The sequence below is a fragment of the Python bivittatus genome, unplaced genomic scaffold (assembly GCF_059951505.1).
Source record: "Python bivittatus isolate LINGU-HERP-01145 unplaced genomic scaffold, Pbiv_v1 ctg000020_np1212, whole genome shotgun sequence".
Taxonomy (NCBI): domain Eukaryota; kingdom Metazoa; phylum Chordata; class Lepidosauria; order Squamata; family Pythonidae; genus Python; species Python bivittatus.
The window spans coordinates 69223960-69241023 of NW_028277030.1; the positions used below are offsets into that span (position 1 = coordinate 69223960).

The following is a 17064-nucleotide window of genomic DNA, read 5'->3' on the forward strand; positions in this document are numbered from 1 at the left end:
TTCCTTTAATATCAGCTTCTCCAAAAGCACTGTGTAGGTAACACAAACAGTAAGGGGTAAAGGATAGGCTTTAAACTCGATGATTTGCTGTCTTGGCATAAACTGTTATATACTGTCCTTAAGCTTCCTGAGTGATGTCCAAGTGGTAGTATTGCATAAACTATTTTAAACACATCCCTTGTTGAGACAAGCAAATGAACGTGTGGAGCAGCCTCCTCTAATCAAATGACCTCTGGGGCCATAACTTCCAGAATTCCCAATGAGAATGGCCATTTGGGTGGAGCATTACTTGAAGAAGCCTACACTATATAAAGACGACATGCTAGATATTGGATCTAATAGGCTCCTATTTTCCACTGCCAATTAATATTATTTGCACCTTGCCCTTTGGTACTTGCACTTAGTGTAGTTAAGAAATGGAATTTCCCATCTTTTTAATTCAGATTTAATCACTAAGAACTATAGATCCTATTGGTGGTTTCATCAACTGCAGTAAGAATAGCTGCTTAAGATTAAGTAATACAAAGGAAGTAGGACAGATTTTGTCTGTGTGTTCTTCATTTTAACTTCTTTGGTCTGAAGTTGAGCCATATTGTGGATTTATCACCACCTACCCTTGGGATAAAATAAAGAGAAAATATAAATGAGTATGACCTAAGTCTGCAGATGTACTTGCCTCTCCCCTCTCATGCTTCAAATCTGCATTCCTTATGTCCACCCTACTGCAGGACTTTCCTGATCCATTAACATGTTGCGGGTTGAGCATTTTTGTTTTGTTATGCTACAGAAGTGCCTTCTTTGGAACATATGTAAGACCTGGATCTTGGAGGAAGATCCATCTCACTTTTCCACTTGTCTTTTTTTGAGGCAAAAATCCAGCTCAGCTACAGTCAGTACTGCTCTAGAGGATATCTGAGGCAGAAGTTCTTTTAAAACTAACATTCTGCTTGAAGAAAATTTGGAGAAAGCATTATCACCCCAGACATAGGCGAATGGGGCCTTAAATCACTTAACTATCCTTAATCTCTTGAATTTGCAAACAAGGCTCAAGCTTTGACCCCAGCATTGTCCAGAAAGCTTAAACTGAATGGAGAGCAACCTTGTGATTAAGATCTTGTCACAGTAAGAAATTGGTTGTTGGGTAAATGCTGTAATACTTCTGTTGCTGACTAATAATGTGGCTAATCTTCTCGAATGTATCTGCTTGGGGGGTCTTCAGAAGATTGCTTTGGAAAGGGAACTTGCTGGTATCCAGCAGAGATTTTACTTTCTTTCAGGTAGTGTTCTTTGCAGCTCAAACGCCCTGTATGCTCTTTCAACTCTAAGCTTGGTGCAATTAAAAGCACACCCATAATTACACCACAAAAGTAAGCCTAATGAATAAGACTGATACCTGTCAGAGAGAACAATACCCATCTGGAAATTAAAAATAATAGGAAAAACTAAAAGAAGCTCTTTGCTTCTGATCTCATATCTATGAGGGCCTCAGTGTGTCATTAGAGTTGTTGCTGGTTTGGCTGTTTCTGTTCTACAAGGATTGTGTTTTCATCCTGTTGGAGCCATTTCTAATAAGCCTCAATAAGGCTTGCATCCAGTTCATCATAAGCTTTCCCTGTCTCAAATGCTTTGTTTCGGTGTGGTAATGAAAAGTTATGATATTTGACTCAGTGACTGAATTGGTCATTAACATGGCTGGCCTGAGACCTAGGGTTACTTATATTCCTCGTTTGCGCACAGTAGGCCATAAAAACTTTATGAAGTATGGACTATGATCTCTGTAAAATGTCTGAATATAGAAGGACCATGCAAGGGAGAGAAACATGTAAAATTAGAATAGATTAATCACAACAGCTTTTTTTTTTTTTAAATCTATGCAAGAAGGTGATGCCTTAGAAGTAGGAACTTGATTTATTTAATTAAGTGCCTTGTCAAGCACAGAATAGAACAGCAGGCATATAAACAATTTGAAAAAAGAACATTTTTGCACCTTTTAGTGGAACACTCTGTTTATTAAGAATCTCACCAATCCTTCCAGTTTACTCTATACATCTACGTTTGTTGTTGTTTTTCTCTGCTTGCCTTTCTCTAGTTCCAGTCCTATGAATATACATATCTGAAACACTGAACACAAGGGAATTTACACTTGCGTTAGGCTTAGAATGCCTAGAATTTGTCTACGGCCTTGAACTGCAATGAAATTGAATGAAAAGTCTCCATATTTTCCTACACCTTTTACTTAGAGTTCCTATTGCATGATCTTTTTTTTCTTGAGTTCATTCCCTAATGTCAGCATACCCTTTTCACGGTTGACAGTGTGACCACTGAGAGTATTTAAAGTTGCCTGAGAACAGAAGTTGCTTCACATGCTATTGCCATTTGTAAACTTTTCATACGTGAGTACCAAAGAAATCTAGTGCTCTTACTTCTGGCACAGAATCTTCCCTTTGGAAGATTGGCCCATGTAGGCCAATATGGTACAAATTTTCAGCCATATGAAACTCTATCTAATTAAATGCATTCATTGTTATACTGTATGTTATAATAATATACCACTTTTATACTCATGTTCACCTAGTCCTACATATACAATATGCATTCCACCATGGTTCACTCATGAATGTTTCAGTGAACACAAGAATATCTGAAACCCAGTGCAGTGTTAAGCTTCCTTTAGGCTACATGTGTTCATCTACTTTGGTTCATGAAACAGGACTTTCTCCTGCACTTGCATACCTCATTTTACTAAACAGCTTCCAAGATATTTGGGTGGTGATGGAGGTGGAAGAAGAAATCTGTTCCATTGGCAGATGCTATTCCACCTTTGGATATAGGATACAGCTTGTTGATTGCATTCTTACATCATGCTAAGCTATATTATGACTTAGCTGTGAACAAGCATGTTCATACCCACTGATTCTTCCTAAAGGTAAGTATGACTTACAAATTATGGGTGAGCTATCCATGATTTCTATACTGCATCATCTGAACCAAGCTAGTTGATATATATTTTTAATCTATATGAAATTCTTTACAAATATGTAATAATTGGAGGAAGAAATAATGCTGCAGAAGAAAAGCATAATGACCCATAGTTCAAGACCAACACAGCCTTGAATGAATTCAAATGGTGGGGAAGCTCTTATATATTAGCAAATAGCTATAAGAGTTCAAGATCCAAAAATGAAATTAGGATCTAAATATTCACGCATTTTACTGATAGTCTGAGTGATTTCTGAAGTATTTGAGTAAGCTTAAGATATGACAGTTCTTACACAGAATCATTATACTAATCTAGACCTCCATGGGGGCTGTTGAAAAAACTCTGATATGATTTATTTATTTATTTATATTTCAAATTTGTCACCGCCTATCTCACTGTGAGGTGAGATGGGCGGTTTACAGTAAAAATAGAATAAATGTTGATTAAAATAGATAAATATTAATTAATTACAATATGTTCAGAACACACTTCCTTTATAATAAATCCAAGAGGCAGATATTAATTAGATGTTAATAAGCTCAGGGCACATTGTCAAGGTGCCAGCCATCCTCAGGGTCGATCGAATCTTTCCTCGCCCCAGGCAAGTTGACAGAGCCAAGTCTTCAATTCCCTCTGAAAAATTGGGAGGGTCTGGGGGGAGAGTATTCCATAGGGCAGGGGCAATGGCAGAGAAGGCTCTCCTCCTAGGACCTGCCAGTTGACATTCTCTCCTCCTAGGATCTGCCAGTCAACAGGATCCGCAACATGCCTTCTCTGCCAGACCGGGTGGGATGAGTCAATGTAATGGAGGTGAGACAGTCCCTCAGGTAGTCTGGACCCATGCCACGTAGGGCTTTAAAGGTGATAGCCAACACCTTGAATTGGACCCAGAAACAAACCAGAAACCGGTGCAGCTCCCGCAGCAAAGGTGTAACATGTGCCATCTTTGGGGCATCCAAAATTGCCCTCATGGCTGCATTTTGAACCAGCTGTAGCTTCTGGATACTCTTCAAGGGTAGCCCCATGTAGAGCGCATTGCAATAATCTAAATGAGAGATGACCAGGGCATGAGTGACAGATCGGAGGGACTCCTGATCCAGGAAGGGGCATAACTGGAGCACAACACGAAGTTGCGCAAAGGCCCTCCTAGCCACGATTTGAGCAGGAATCGTGAGTCCAGGAGGACCCCCAGATTATGCACCAGGTTTGTCTGGAGCAGTGCAACCCCTTTGAGAACCAAAGATGGTAAACCCCCAGATACAGAGGGGCCTCCAATCCACAGCCACTCCATCTTACCAGGGTTCAGTTGTTCCCCATCCAGACCCCCACAGCCTCCAGGCACCGCAAAAGGGTGGTCACAGCATTACTCAGATCACTTGGGACAGAGATGTATAATTGGGTATCATCTGCATACTTATGATACCTCATCCCATGGTGGTAGATGATCTCTCCCAGTGGTTTCATGTAGATGTTAAACAGGAGCAGTGAGAGTACCAAACCCTGCGGTACCCCACAACTGAGGGGCTGTGGGCTGGACCTCTCACTCCCAATCAACACCGATTGGTACTGACCCTGGAGGAAGGAAGTGAACCAGCACAAAACTGTGCCACCCACTCCCAACTCCCTAAGTCAGCCCAAAAGGATACCATGGTCAATGGTATTGAAAGCCACTGAGAGGTCAAGAAGAGCGAGGATGGATGCACTACCCCCATCCTGCTCCCACCAGAGATCATCCATGAGTGCGACCAGTGCTGTTTCCATCCCATATCCAGGCCTGACACGTGACTGGAAAGGGTAATCCGTTTCATCTAGTATCCTCTGGAGCTGCAACGCCATCACCTTCTCAACCACCTTCCCTAAAAAAGGAAGGTGGGAGACTGGACAAAAATTGTCCAGCACGGTGGGATCCAGGGATGGTTTCTTGAGGAGGGGATGCACCAGTGCCTCTTTAAAGGTGACCGGAAACACCCCCTTCCTCAAGGATGAATTCACCATCGCCTGGGCCCACCCACATGTCATCTCCCAAGCAGCCTTGACCAGCCAGGAGGGGCATGGGTCTAATTGACACGTGGTGGCATTAACAGTCTGGAGGACCCTGTCCACTTCCTCAGGTCCAACAGGATCAAACTGTTCCCAGATAACAGGGTAAGTCTGTACCCTGGGCATCTCCATAGGCCATGCACCATGCTTGGAATCCAACTGGGAATGGATCCGAGCGATTTTATCTTCCAGATGTCCAGAAAACTCCTCTGCACAGCCCTGTAAATAGGCCACTGCCCCCCCCGTCCCAAAAGGGATCGAGTGATCTTAAACAGGGTCGCTGGGCAGCATTCTGCGGATGCAATAAGTGCGGAGAAATATTGATGTTTTGCCGCTCTTACCGGCACAAGGTAGGCCTTAATAGCGGCTCTAGCCTGTGTTTGGTTGGATTCGGTCCATGTTTTCCTCCACCAGTGCTCTAGATGTCTCTTAATCTTTTCAAGACCCTCAACTCCTCCATAAACCACGGGGAGTGTTGGGCTCAGTGGAACAAGAGAGGTTGCACAGGCACGATCTTGTCCAAGGCCTCGGCCGCCTTCCTATTCCAGGCAGTGACCAAGGCCTCTGCTGGACTGTGCAGAATCATTATACTAATCTAGACTCCATGGGGGCTGTTGAAAAAACTCTGATATGATTGCATTTTGACTCACCTGTTCTGATTGACTTCTATTTGCCATCATTGTAATTTTTCATAAATATCAGCCTGGAGGAAGAGAAGAAGAATGGAGCCAAACAGACTGAGATAGCACTCAGATTACAAGGCAATGGCTGTAGAAGCCTAGAGGTAGAGCAAAAAGGCACAGGCACAGGAGTAGCAGTGAAGACAGATTGTTCTGGGAAAGGTAGTTTGTATTCACAGCCAGTATGTTATATTGTATGCTACTGTACAGGTGCAGAAATTATGATGCAATTTGTCTTACCTTTGTTGTTTTCATCTAAAAATGCTTGCTTACTGTGCTAACTGAAGGTTTTACTTTCCTGCTATCATGAAAAAGTTATCTCCCGGTTAATTAACCATCAGCTAACAGGGCCCCTAATTATCAGGGCTTTGTATTTATACACTGCCTCCCACACAGAGGAAGTTGTAAAGGGCCAAATACTCATGTTTATAATTTAAAAGTTTGTTCCAGTACAAACACATAAAAATACATTTAGCAATAAAATAGGACTGTTTCTCCATTTTTAAAAAAAAGAAAGAAAAAAAGGGTATATTCTGTTGTTGTTTTTTTTTAACAACTTAATTGGTTGTTTGATTCCTTCTGTGGTCTTTACTGCCTCAACAGGCAGCAGCACATAGTTAAACTTCACTGATCTTGAAAGCTAAGTAGGAGTGGACCTGTTTAGCACTTAGATGAGAATCTGTCAGGAAATTCCAGGGCTGCGGGCTAGATTGAGAAGCTGAAACAACGGGAAGAAGGCAGTGTAAACTATGGGACTTGAATATAACTCAAGGACACTGATACCTTCTAAACCTGTTCTTTATTTTGAGATTGACATATATTACAAAGTTTCAGTTGCTTTCATATCAACTAAGACAGTAGGGCACTAAAAACCTGGCTTTGCCATCAAGCCTGGGGCCCTGGTAGTATGGGTGAGCCTGTTTTGTGGTTAGTTTAAGTGTTTATGAGTGTCCTCCGCTGCTATTTTATGCTATTTCTGTTGTTTTTAATTTTGATAATTTTGATTGTTTTTACTCTGTTTTGATTGTTAGCTGCCCAGAGTCATGTATATGAGATGGGCGACCTATAAATTAAATAAATAAATGTGCATTCTGTAATTCTTCTTTAATGCAGCTCCAGCACTCCCTGGCTGAATCCGAGTGTACACTAGTTTTTGCGAAGGTTTGAGTCACTGTTTTCTTTTACATACCTTTCCCATTGAGGCTTTTTCAACCACAGGAATGGTCCGAGATAGTTTGCTGTCCAAAGGAAAGGACTGGATGGGGCCTCTCACCATTCTGTGTATAAAACCCAGTTAGACTTGCAATTGATTCTTCCTTCAGTACTGATGGTGGACTGCCATCTTCCTCTACAACTGAGAGCAGAAAGATTTGTTCTTTAACGCTTTGCTACCACTCCCTGCTCGTGAGCACCTGCTGCTTGAAGCACTGCCTCAGGTTTCTTCCTGGCAGGGAGAAAAATATAGACAGATAGAGGATGACCTTGAGCTAAAAAAGAACTTCACTCAGAATAGTGGTCTGTCATAACTGAAGCCACTTTTACTGGAAATGAAATTCCATAGCTTTCAGTAAAATTTAATTTCAAGCTATTTTAGACCTGTAGATACAATTTCTGAGAGTTCCTTTTCCAGGGAATCCCTACCTTATCCAGATGTATTAATATTTAATAAAATATGTATTAAGGAATTCTGATTTTTCAAATATAACTAGTTCATATTTATTTATTGCAGGGTATAATCAAAATTCAAATGACTTTGTGGAAACTAATTTACCCTGAGGTGGCAATGAAATCTGAATGGAATGCTTCATAATTGTTTAGTTAATAAATAGCATGAGGAAAGGTTTGCATGAATTCAGGTGCACCCATGGATCTCTTCCATTGGAGACTGATTTATGTATATTTTATGGGTGGTCTCAAAAGAGATATATAAGGAGTCTTTGTCAGGAGCATGCTGTTCTTTGGATTTATGAAGATATATGGAAACAAGGGGTCAGCTATTTCCATTTAATTCCCTTTTCCCATCTTTGAATATAGAAAAACTTCTACAATGCTGGACTAATACTAAAGTTGAAAATGGTTATTCATATACTGTTACAAGAAACATTATTGGTGTTTCTTTATTGTAAGCCTCAGGAGACCTGCATTTTTGTAGGTAGATTCTCATGCTGATTATTTATGTAATCTTAATCATATTGCACATCCCAGAAAACTGGTTATAAATTTGTTGGAAATAGTCCTCTTCAGTTTGATCTATTTATCTTTATCTTGTCTATAAATTAGATTTTCTCCCTCTTAAGCAACTGGTCCTATCACTTAACATTTGTTTCAAGTTCAAGATGCTGTGTTTGTCCTCCACTGACCAATTTGCTGTAAACATGAGAATATTTTTGAAATGTTCTGAAGTTTGTGGTGCTATGAACTTGCCTGTGTGTGGTTTGCTCTTGAACTTGGTATGACATGAATCAGTGCAGTTCCACAGGAACAAGGTCATTTCTGCAAAACTTCCTGACCACGGGAAAAGATTCATTCTTTTCTTTTCTGGCCATGATGATTCTCTTGGGAGTGTTCACTGAGGCAAGCAACATATACCCATTTGTAATATGGCATTATCCACATGTGGAAGTCAGAGAGGAGGCAGTATTTTTATTTTCTGCTTATGCTTTCTGGAAGATGACATTTCTCTACATATAATTCTTCCTTCATAATCACCTATTCATTATTCAGTCAATATACTTGGCTTAATCTGTTTGTATACCATTCTCAGGTTGTGTCCTTCCATTTCAGTGGATTTTTAGCTACAGTAATTCCATTGGACAGTCCTCAGAAATTTGCAGGTCCCCAATTTGAAATTCACCAGATCCTTTCAGGATTACTTCGGCAAACTCAAGGTGTGATTTGTTTCCACCCTGTACCTATTCTACTATTGCAAATATTAGGTGGTCTGTTGCACAAAAGAGGAAAAAGTATATAACAGCTTCTTCCATTGTCTAGTGAAGCAATAGCACTGAGACTTGATAGATTAAGCAGCAGAATTTGTATGTGTATACAGGTAGTCCTTGCGTAACAACCACAATTGGGACGGGCATCTCAGTCGTTGAGTGAAGCAGTCATTAAGCAAGACGCCCAAGTGACTGCTTTGCTCAACGACTGCAATCCGGGTACTCCCGGTTGTGGTTGTTAAGCGATCTCCTGGGTCGTTAAGTTTACGGAGTGAAGGAGCTGTCTGCTGAAGGATTTCCTTAGCATACCACCAAGAGAGCACACCACTGAGAGAGGGGAGGGAAAAGAGGACAGAGCAAAAGAGCTGTCACTCTTTTGCTTCATCCTCTTTCCCCTCCCCTCTCTCAGCAGTGAACAGAGCACCTGAAGATTTGAGGTCCATAACTACCCAGCACTGAAGGGGGAGGGGAAACGGGATGGAGAATTAACAAAACTCTGTGAGATACAGAAAGGGACTAAACAAGGATGCCCCTTGTCTCCATTGCTATTTATTTTAGCCTTGGAAGTATTGAACAGGGATATAAGATGAGATGAGAGAATTGCTGGAGTGAGGACTAAAAGAGAAACATATAAATAATGGGCATTTGCTGATGACCTGGTGATAATTTTGGAAGATCCTCTGGAAGGAATAGAAATATTAATGGAAAATTTTGGGATTTTGGAGTGTTAGCTAGTTTTAAAATTAATAAACAAAAGACAAAGATATTAATAAAGAATATGGAAATGGAAAAGCAAATGGCATTGATGGCAAACACTGGTTTTGAGATTGAGAAAACATTGAAATATTTGGGTATCACTATGACTAACATGAATTGTATGTTATATCGGCATAATTATGTTAAGGCATGGAATGAAATTAAAAAGGACATGTTAAGATGAGAGAAATTACAATTGTCATTGTTGGGGAGAATTTCTGTGATAAAAATTAACATTTTGCCAAGAATGATGTTTTTGTTTCAAACAATACCTATTATGACAACTGATACACCATTTAAACAATGGCCAAAAGATATATCCAAGTTTGTATGGCAAGAGAAAAAAAAAACAAGAGTTAAATATAAAATACTTAAGGATGCAAAGGAATGAGGAGGATTGGGACTGCCTGATTTGAAATTGTATTTTGCAGCCTGCTGCTTAATCTGGATGACTGAGTGGGTTTTGCTGCAAAATAAAAGAATTTCAGAATTAGAAGAGCACGATCTGAGGTTTGGATGTTTTTCTATGGTATGATAAAATTAAGGTTAATGTAGATTTTAAGAATTATTATATTAGAAGTCCCATATTGAGAATGGAACTGATATAAACCCAGACTGTGCCTGAAAATGCTTTTATGGATCTCAGCACAAGAAGCATTTTACAGGGAAGAAACAGTAGATAAAGAAAAATGGTTAACTTATCAAGAGTTGTTAGAACAGGAACATGGAGAATATAAGATGAAATCAAAAGAGCAATTGTCTGCAGAGGGATTTAGTTTTCAATGATTTTTGTAAGCATAGTTAAGAGAAATATTTAAGGTAGGTAATAGGATTTTTGGAACTGAGTAGCAGAAGACAGAATTTGAAGTTGAATTATGATAATTGTTAAGAAGTATACATTTTTTATTGAAATTTGAAACAGAAGAAGAAATGAAAGACTGTATAATAAAATGGGCTAAGAACTTTGGGTACAATATACTGATGGAACAGTGGGAAAATATGTGGTTAAAAGGATTGAATTTTAATTATGTTATAATCTAAAAGAGAATTGTTATAAAATTATGCACCAATGGTATATGACTCCAGAAAAATTGTCTAGAATGTATAAAAGTACTTCAAATTTATGTTGAAAATGTGGACAACATGAAGGGTCATTTTATCATGCCTGGTGGACTTGTAAAAAAGCCCAAAATTTTGGGGTTCAAAAACATATCATGATACAGAGAATTTTAAAGATTAACATTCAGCTGAAACCAGGACTTTCCTTGCTGGGATTAATGGACAGTCAGTTAGAAAGTAGCCATGGAAAATTATTCTTATATATGATTACTGCTGCGAGACTATTATATGCACAAAAATGGAAAGACTCTGAAATATGTACAATGGAGCAATGGTTGGTAAAGATGACAGAACTAACAGAGATGGCAAAATCAACTTGTTTGATTAGAGAAAGATCAACAACTACATTTATCAGTGACAGTGACATTTATCCCCCTTATGGACGTTTTGCTGAAAAAAGAGAAAAATGAATTTGTGATTGATGGGTTTAAAGATTAGAAAGGGTAGCTTATGAAAAGAATGAAATTATGATATAACCTTAGAGTATAAATAAAGTATAAATTTATATTTTATATTTTAACATTGTTATATTTTAACAATGGCATTTATAACCATTGTCAAAAAGATTGGAAGCTGCTTCTTTATAAACTTTTCTTTTTTTCTTTTTTTCTTTATTTCTTTTTTTCTTTTTTTCTTTTTTTCTTTCTTTCTTTCTTTCTTTCTTTCTTTCTTTCTTTCTTTCTTTCTTTCTTCTTTTCTATTTCTATTTCTTTTTTTATTTTCTTTCTTACTTATTCACTATTCTTTCTTATTTTCTTTGTTTCTTTTCTAATATTTGTACTGTTTTTATCTTGTTAAAAATTTCTTCAATAAAAACTACATTAAAAAAAAGGAAGTCCAATACAGTTAGGGATGAAGAATCCGATTTAGGTAGTGTTAAGAATCTTTATGATTTACTGTACATTCTGAAGCATTTATAACTGTTGTACATGTTCCATAATCCTACCCTGACTTAGCCTGCTGCATTTGAATTATGTCCGTAACATCAACAAATTGGGAGGCATTTCTATGTTTGGATCTGGAGGAGGGAAAACCAATTTGTTAGTATTCATGGTAGCTTTATATAACTATCTATGAAATTTATTACTGTGCATGTTCTTGCTTGATAGAAAATCCCAAAGAACACCATACTATACTGTGTGGGCACCATGATGTCATCTTGTCAGAGCTGTAGCAATAAGCATTTGGTAAAATTATGCATGTTACAGTGACTTTACTTTAAAAAAAATTGCTATCCCTTGTACCAGCCAACCAACCTATTGCTTTCTTGAGCTCTGATGAATATAATTAGTGCAAATTAGTGTGGTAGATTTTTTGAGAAAGCTTTCTTTTCTGTTCTAGGTATTATGTGTCATTGTGCTTACAATAATCTTAGGATGCATATTTGGACTGAAACCTAGCTGTACAAGAGATGGTAAGTAGTGAAAATTGTAATACAAGTACAAATACATGGATTTTAAAAACATTCCCACCTCCTCAAAGATTAAATTCATGATATTCCATGCTGGCCTTATGTACATACTGAATAATGGCTTGTCAGCTGAACCAGCTCCAGAATAAGATGTACAGTATATACAGTGGAACCTCGGTTTACGAACTTAATTCGTTCCGTGACTCTGGTCACACCCCGAATTGGTCGCAACCCGAAGCAAATTTCCCCATAAGGTTCAATGTAATTACCGTTAATCTGTTCTGGCGTGGAGGACAGGGAGGCGGCTATTGCTTGGAGGGAGAGTCCCCCTCCCTACGACCATGTGTCAGGGGCGGAAAATGGCCACGGACCACGTGTCAGGGGCGGAAAAATGGCTGTAGACCACGTGTCAGGGGCAGAAAATGGCCGCGGATCACGTGTCAGTGGTGGAAAAATGGCCACGGACCACATGTCAGGGGCGGAAAATGGCCGCGGACCACGTGTCAGGGGCGGAAAATGGCCGCGGACCACGTGTCAGGGGCGGAAAAATGGCCGCGGACCACATGTCAGGGGCAGAAAAATGGCCGCGGACCATGTCACGGGAGGGAAAATGGCCGCGTATCCTGTTCGTACCCCGAGGCGGAGTTTGCAAACCGAGGTAAATTTTTGCGGCCGGAGCTGGTCGTAACCCGAAAAGTTCGTTAACAGAGGCGTTCGTAACCTGAGGTTCCACTGTACTTCTTAAAACACTATGCAAAAATAAGAATTTATATATGAGAATATAATCCAGGCATGAACAAAGTAATTTAGATAATTGGTTTTCTGGCTAATCTTCCTCTGATTTAATATGAATATGCCTGGTTGTCATAGCTTTTCCATTAGGAACTCAGTACAATATAAATCATGAATGCTATTGATAATATTTTATTTGAACTGCCATTTAATTAAGAAGAACCTTGGTTAATTTAATCAAATGAGTTTCAGATCGCATGCAAGTCACTGATAAGTATGTTAGGATCACAACCTTCAGTTACAATTTTATGCACACTTCCTTGGAATAAATCCCATGGCACCCAGGAAACATGCATGGGATTATTTAGCATTTACGACTAGCTATACAGTCATAAATGGGGTCAAGGAAGAGCTACTATTAATTGGCTCATAGCAGCCAGTATCAAAGTTTTGTATGGAAACGTTTTTTCCCCCAGGTTTTTTAGTCTGGCAGGACTTTTTTAGTTTAAACCTCTTCCTCCCACATATAAGGAATGAGAAAAGTAAGCTGTATTCAGCCCAACACAGATAAGCCTTCATTTAATCCCTTTTGGGAGAACGGGCAAGTTTGGATCCAATAGGTCAATGTAGTCTCCATTTGTTGAAGTTGAAATTTAGGCAACATGCTTGTGCATGCCGCCAATGCTGCTTCCACATCTATATTCATAGACAGATTCAGTAGCACTTATATTCTGTTAGACCAAGAAAGTCTATTTATTGGTTAGAGGTTAGTGAAAAGGGAGTTACTGAAAGGAGAATCCATACTTTCCTGCACATGGATGCCAAACCATGTCAGATCTACCCTGAAATAGAATGTTGTGTTCAATCCCTAACATCAAGTAAATATTAAAATTTTCAGTGAAAACCTGCAAGGGTCGTTGCTATGAAAGAACATTTGGAACTTGCCGCTGTGACAGTGAATGTGTTAAACTTGGAAACTGCTGTTTAGATTTCCAGGAAGCTTGTATAGAACCTGGTAAGCATATTTTATTTTACTGCATTTCATTTCATTCCAGCTCAGTTTTTGAAGGAGTTATGCTTCTGGACTTCAATCATTATTTTTATCTGGTCTCAAGTTGATTGAAAATGTACAGTTTTGAGAAGCAGAAATTAAGCCTTCTTCAGATATTTTCTTGTGACATATGAAGGTTGAAACCATGTAGAAGGAAACAACCTTACACAATGGCCACCTCTGACTTCCTTATCTCAGACAAGAATATCTGAGTTACCTATAATTGCTTGAAGGAAAATAGAATTCTTTGCAACTGGACCATGCAAAGAATTCTGTGCCTGATGAAGTATGATCAAGTATGTAAAACTTATTCTGGCCCATGCAGGAAATTCTTGATCGAGGAATAGAGCTAGTAAGTCCATGCCAATTCCCTGGTGTTCCACAAGCTTTCTGCAATGGTGGACCACTAAATATTCAAAAAATGTGAGAACAACCTCATTAAATAAACACTTCTCCCTACCTTTTGTCTTTAAAAACATTGGAGTTCATTGATGAATAATATAATGACTACAGTTGCATTTGTTCATGCTTTCCCATCTTCTCCATTTTAATGATTTAGACTAAATTTTACATCAAACCATTTAATCCAAAATTAAGTATTTATTTGGATTATTTTATACACCCCATGCTATATGAAAACTTTTAGCACAAACCTACTGGTCATGAGCATTCTTAAATAGAAATCTCTGAATACTAAGGGGCTAGGGGTGAACAGGACCCAGCCCAATTAGATTTCATTTTTAGATACACATCATCCTTTTTACTATTCACAGTTTTCTTTCGGGTGTTAAATCGCAGTTCCACTTAGCAGAGCACATGTGGACTCAGGGTTGGTAACTTCACTGAAGAGTTGTTCACTACTGTCAGTTTTCTTAATCTAAGTACTCACGTTGCTACTTGTAATAGTATTTATACATTTTAATGAACCATCTTTAGCACTAGTCAGTTTTTGTAAACCACCTGATTGTTGGGCATATGGAGAGGCAGAGACTAAGATGGTGAACATGTTCTCACTAGTTGACTGTCAGTATGTGTGGGAAGGTAGAAGCTGAGATAGTAAATGGGCCCTGGCCTCTGAAAGTGGGAAGGCTGTAGTGAATCACCACACTTTGAGAATCACTGCCATAAACTCTTTGAACTCTTATTTATTACGGGGCAATTCCTGAATATGGCTTCAATTCCACTTTCTTTAATGTAGTACCAATGGACAGTTTACTTGAAATCCAGGTCATTCCCCTACTTAAATAAAAAGTCAACATTTTTAGAGGGAAACTGGCATGATGGAAAGCAAAGCTCTAGTCTGCAGTATCATTTTTATTTCCCAAAATACTTCTGAGTACCAAAGAATTCTTAGAAAATGAAAAAATGCCAGTACTTAAAAAAGTAAGTTGGAATGGTAGAAAAATAGTGTGAATATTCCATTCTTAATTTAATCTTATTTCTGACCAAATTTTAAAGTTGATTTGATTCTAGGCAATTACTTGTGCCTAAATTGTTTTGTTCCAAACCAATTCATATGTTTGAATTGAATAAATTCAATTAGAATTGCTTAATTGACTTGGAAATCCAGATTGGAAAACCAAATTGAATCAATATTTTGAATCATATTTTGCCTGATCTGTATATTCCTAGTAGAGAGCATAATGGGGATGGGGGCTATCGGGGAAGGAATGGAACTTTCTTACCAGTTTCTGTTCTGGTAAATTAAATAATTCATGTCTGGCCATACCCACCATGCCCATTTTTTTCTAAATGGGCAATCTCCATTCCATGGCAACCATTTTGTGACAGTGCCCATGATATGTTCTTCAGATTCCAAATATGCTGACCAGACCAAAATGATTGGGAAGGTCTCCTTTAGATGTTTTGAACCTAGGGGTTCCAGATCTCCATTTGTATTTAAAATGGTGGGAGAGTGCATGGATTGGTGAGTAGGAGAAATGTGTTAGGTAGGAATATGGGGGAATTTAAATTAGTGGGGTAATTTAAATGATGGCACCAGATCTTCTCCTAAAGTTTGGAGGCTTTATCCATGCAACCCTTTCTCAATATTTCTTTGAGTTTGGAAAGTACAAAAAAAAAGCCCCTTTTTGGTTTTGTAGCCTTATAATAATTTGACATGCAATTCCATCTAGAGGTTTTATATATATATCCAGCCCAGACGTGTTTAATTTCAAATCATGTCCCTCTGTTTATAGCTAAGATATGGACCTGTACCAAATTTAGATGTGGTGAGAAGAATCGGCTAGAATATCATTGTTCCTGTTCTGATGATTGCGTGAAAAATAATAATTGCTGTGTCAATTATTACTCTGTTTGTCAAGGTAAAACTCCCTGTTTGCTTCTTTCTTCCAAAGGCAGCAGTGCACTGGGCAATTTATTCTACTTTTTCAAGGATTTTGTGTTAGTTTCTAGGTCAAGAAATATGATTTAAAAGGCTGCTCTAAGCATTCTTTCTAAAGAAAGCAGGCCAGATTCTATTCAAACTCAGAATCTATTGAAATTATTGGGATAAGTTGGTCACAGTGTGACATAAGGCCAGTTGATTTTAGTGGGAGCTGAATTAACTGGGATCTCATTTTATGTGCTATAGCAAGCATTTGCTTTTAAAGCAAAGGGATAATGCTCTGCCACCCACTCTGTATATAGTAAGCAAATGCTCTGACAGTTCTCAAGGATTAGTGCATTCTCTGTGGAATTTCAGTGTGTCATTGGAAATACACTCTACATCCAGAAATTATCCTGTCTTCAGTCCAAAGCTCCTTTAATCATGGGAACTGTTTAAATCATTTGTTCAGTCTTGACCTTTCTTTCTAAGGGCATGGCAAACTGCAGTATGGCCAGCCATGCTCACATCTTTCCTATTTTAATATCCAGCAGGAGAATGGGAAGAAGCATTTGACTGGGACATCAAATGTGGAATTCAAGAAATGGGAGCTGAGTCCTCTCTCCTCTCATGTTTGCTCTCTTATATCCCATTCTCAGCTACTTTTCTCAGGCTCTGTCTCAGATCAGAACTGGGCTAAGGAAAAAAAACAGTGGCTTGGCAGCACTTTTCTACTAGAGAGTCAGTGGGAAGGTCAGTGGGTAGGGTAATGGGTGGGCTAGATAGGATGGACAACATTTCAAAGCTTCACATGTGTAGCTTTTCTGCATCAATAAGCAATATAGACATCAGGACCACCAATTTGAGATAACCACTTTAAAAATTACAACTTTTCTTAAAAAAATTTTTTTTAAATACAGACGGCTACATTTAATGACATTTTTTTTATTATAGCTGTGATCTGTAAATATAGTAATATCAAAGTTGAGACCCAAGAATGACTAGATTTGCAATGCCCAGTGGGCTTGCG

At 38.6% G+C, this 17064-nt stretch overlaps 1 protein-coding gene across 1 annotated transcript in view; it reads left to right on the forward strand.

The window, feature by feature from the left end:
• The window catches only part of ENPP1 (ectonucleotide pyrophosphatase/phosphodiesterase 1), a 54889-nt gene that overhangs the window by 1323 nt on the left and 36502 nt on the right, over positions 1 to 17064 (forward strand). Inside the window, exons 2-4 of the mRNA XM_007430518.3 lie at positions 11856 to 11928; positions 13556 to 13672; positions 15907 to 16032. Of these exons, the coding sequence (XP_007430580.2) occupies positions 11856 to 11928; positions 13556 to 13672; positions 15907 to 16032 (316 nt within the window). The remainder of the gene's footprint in view (positions 1 to 11855; positions 11929 to 13555; positions 13673 to 15906; positions 16033 to 17064) is intronic.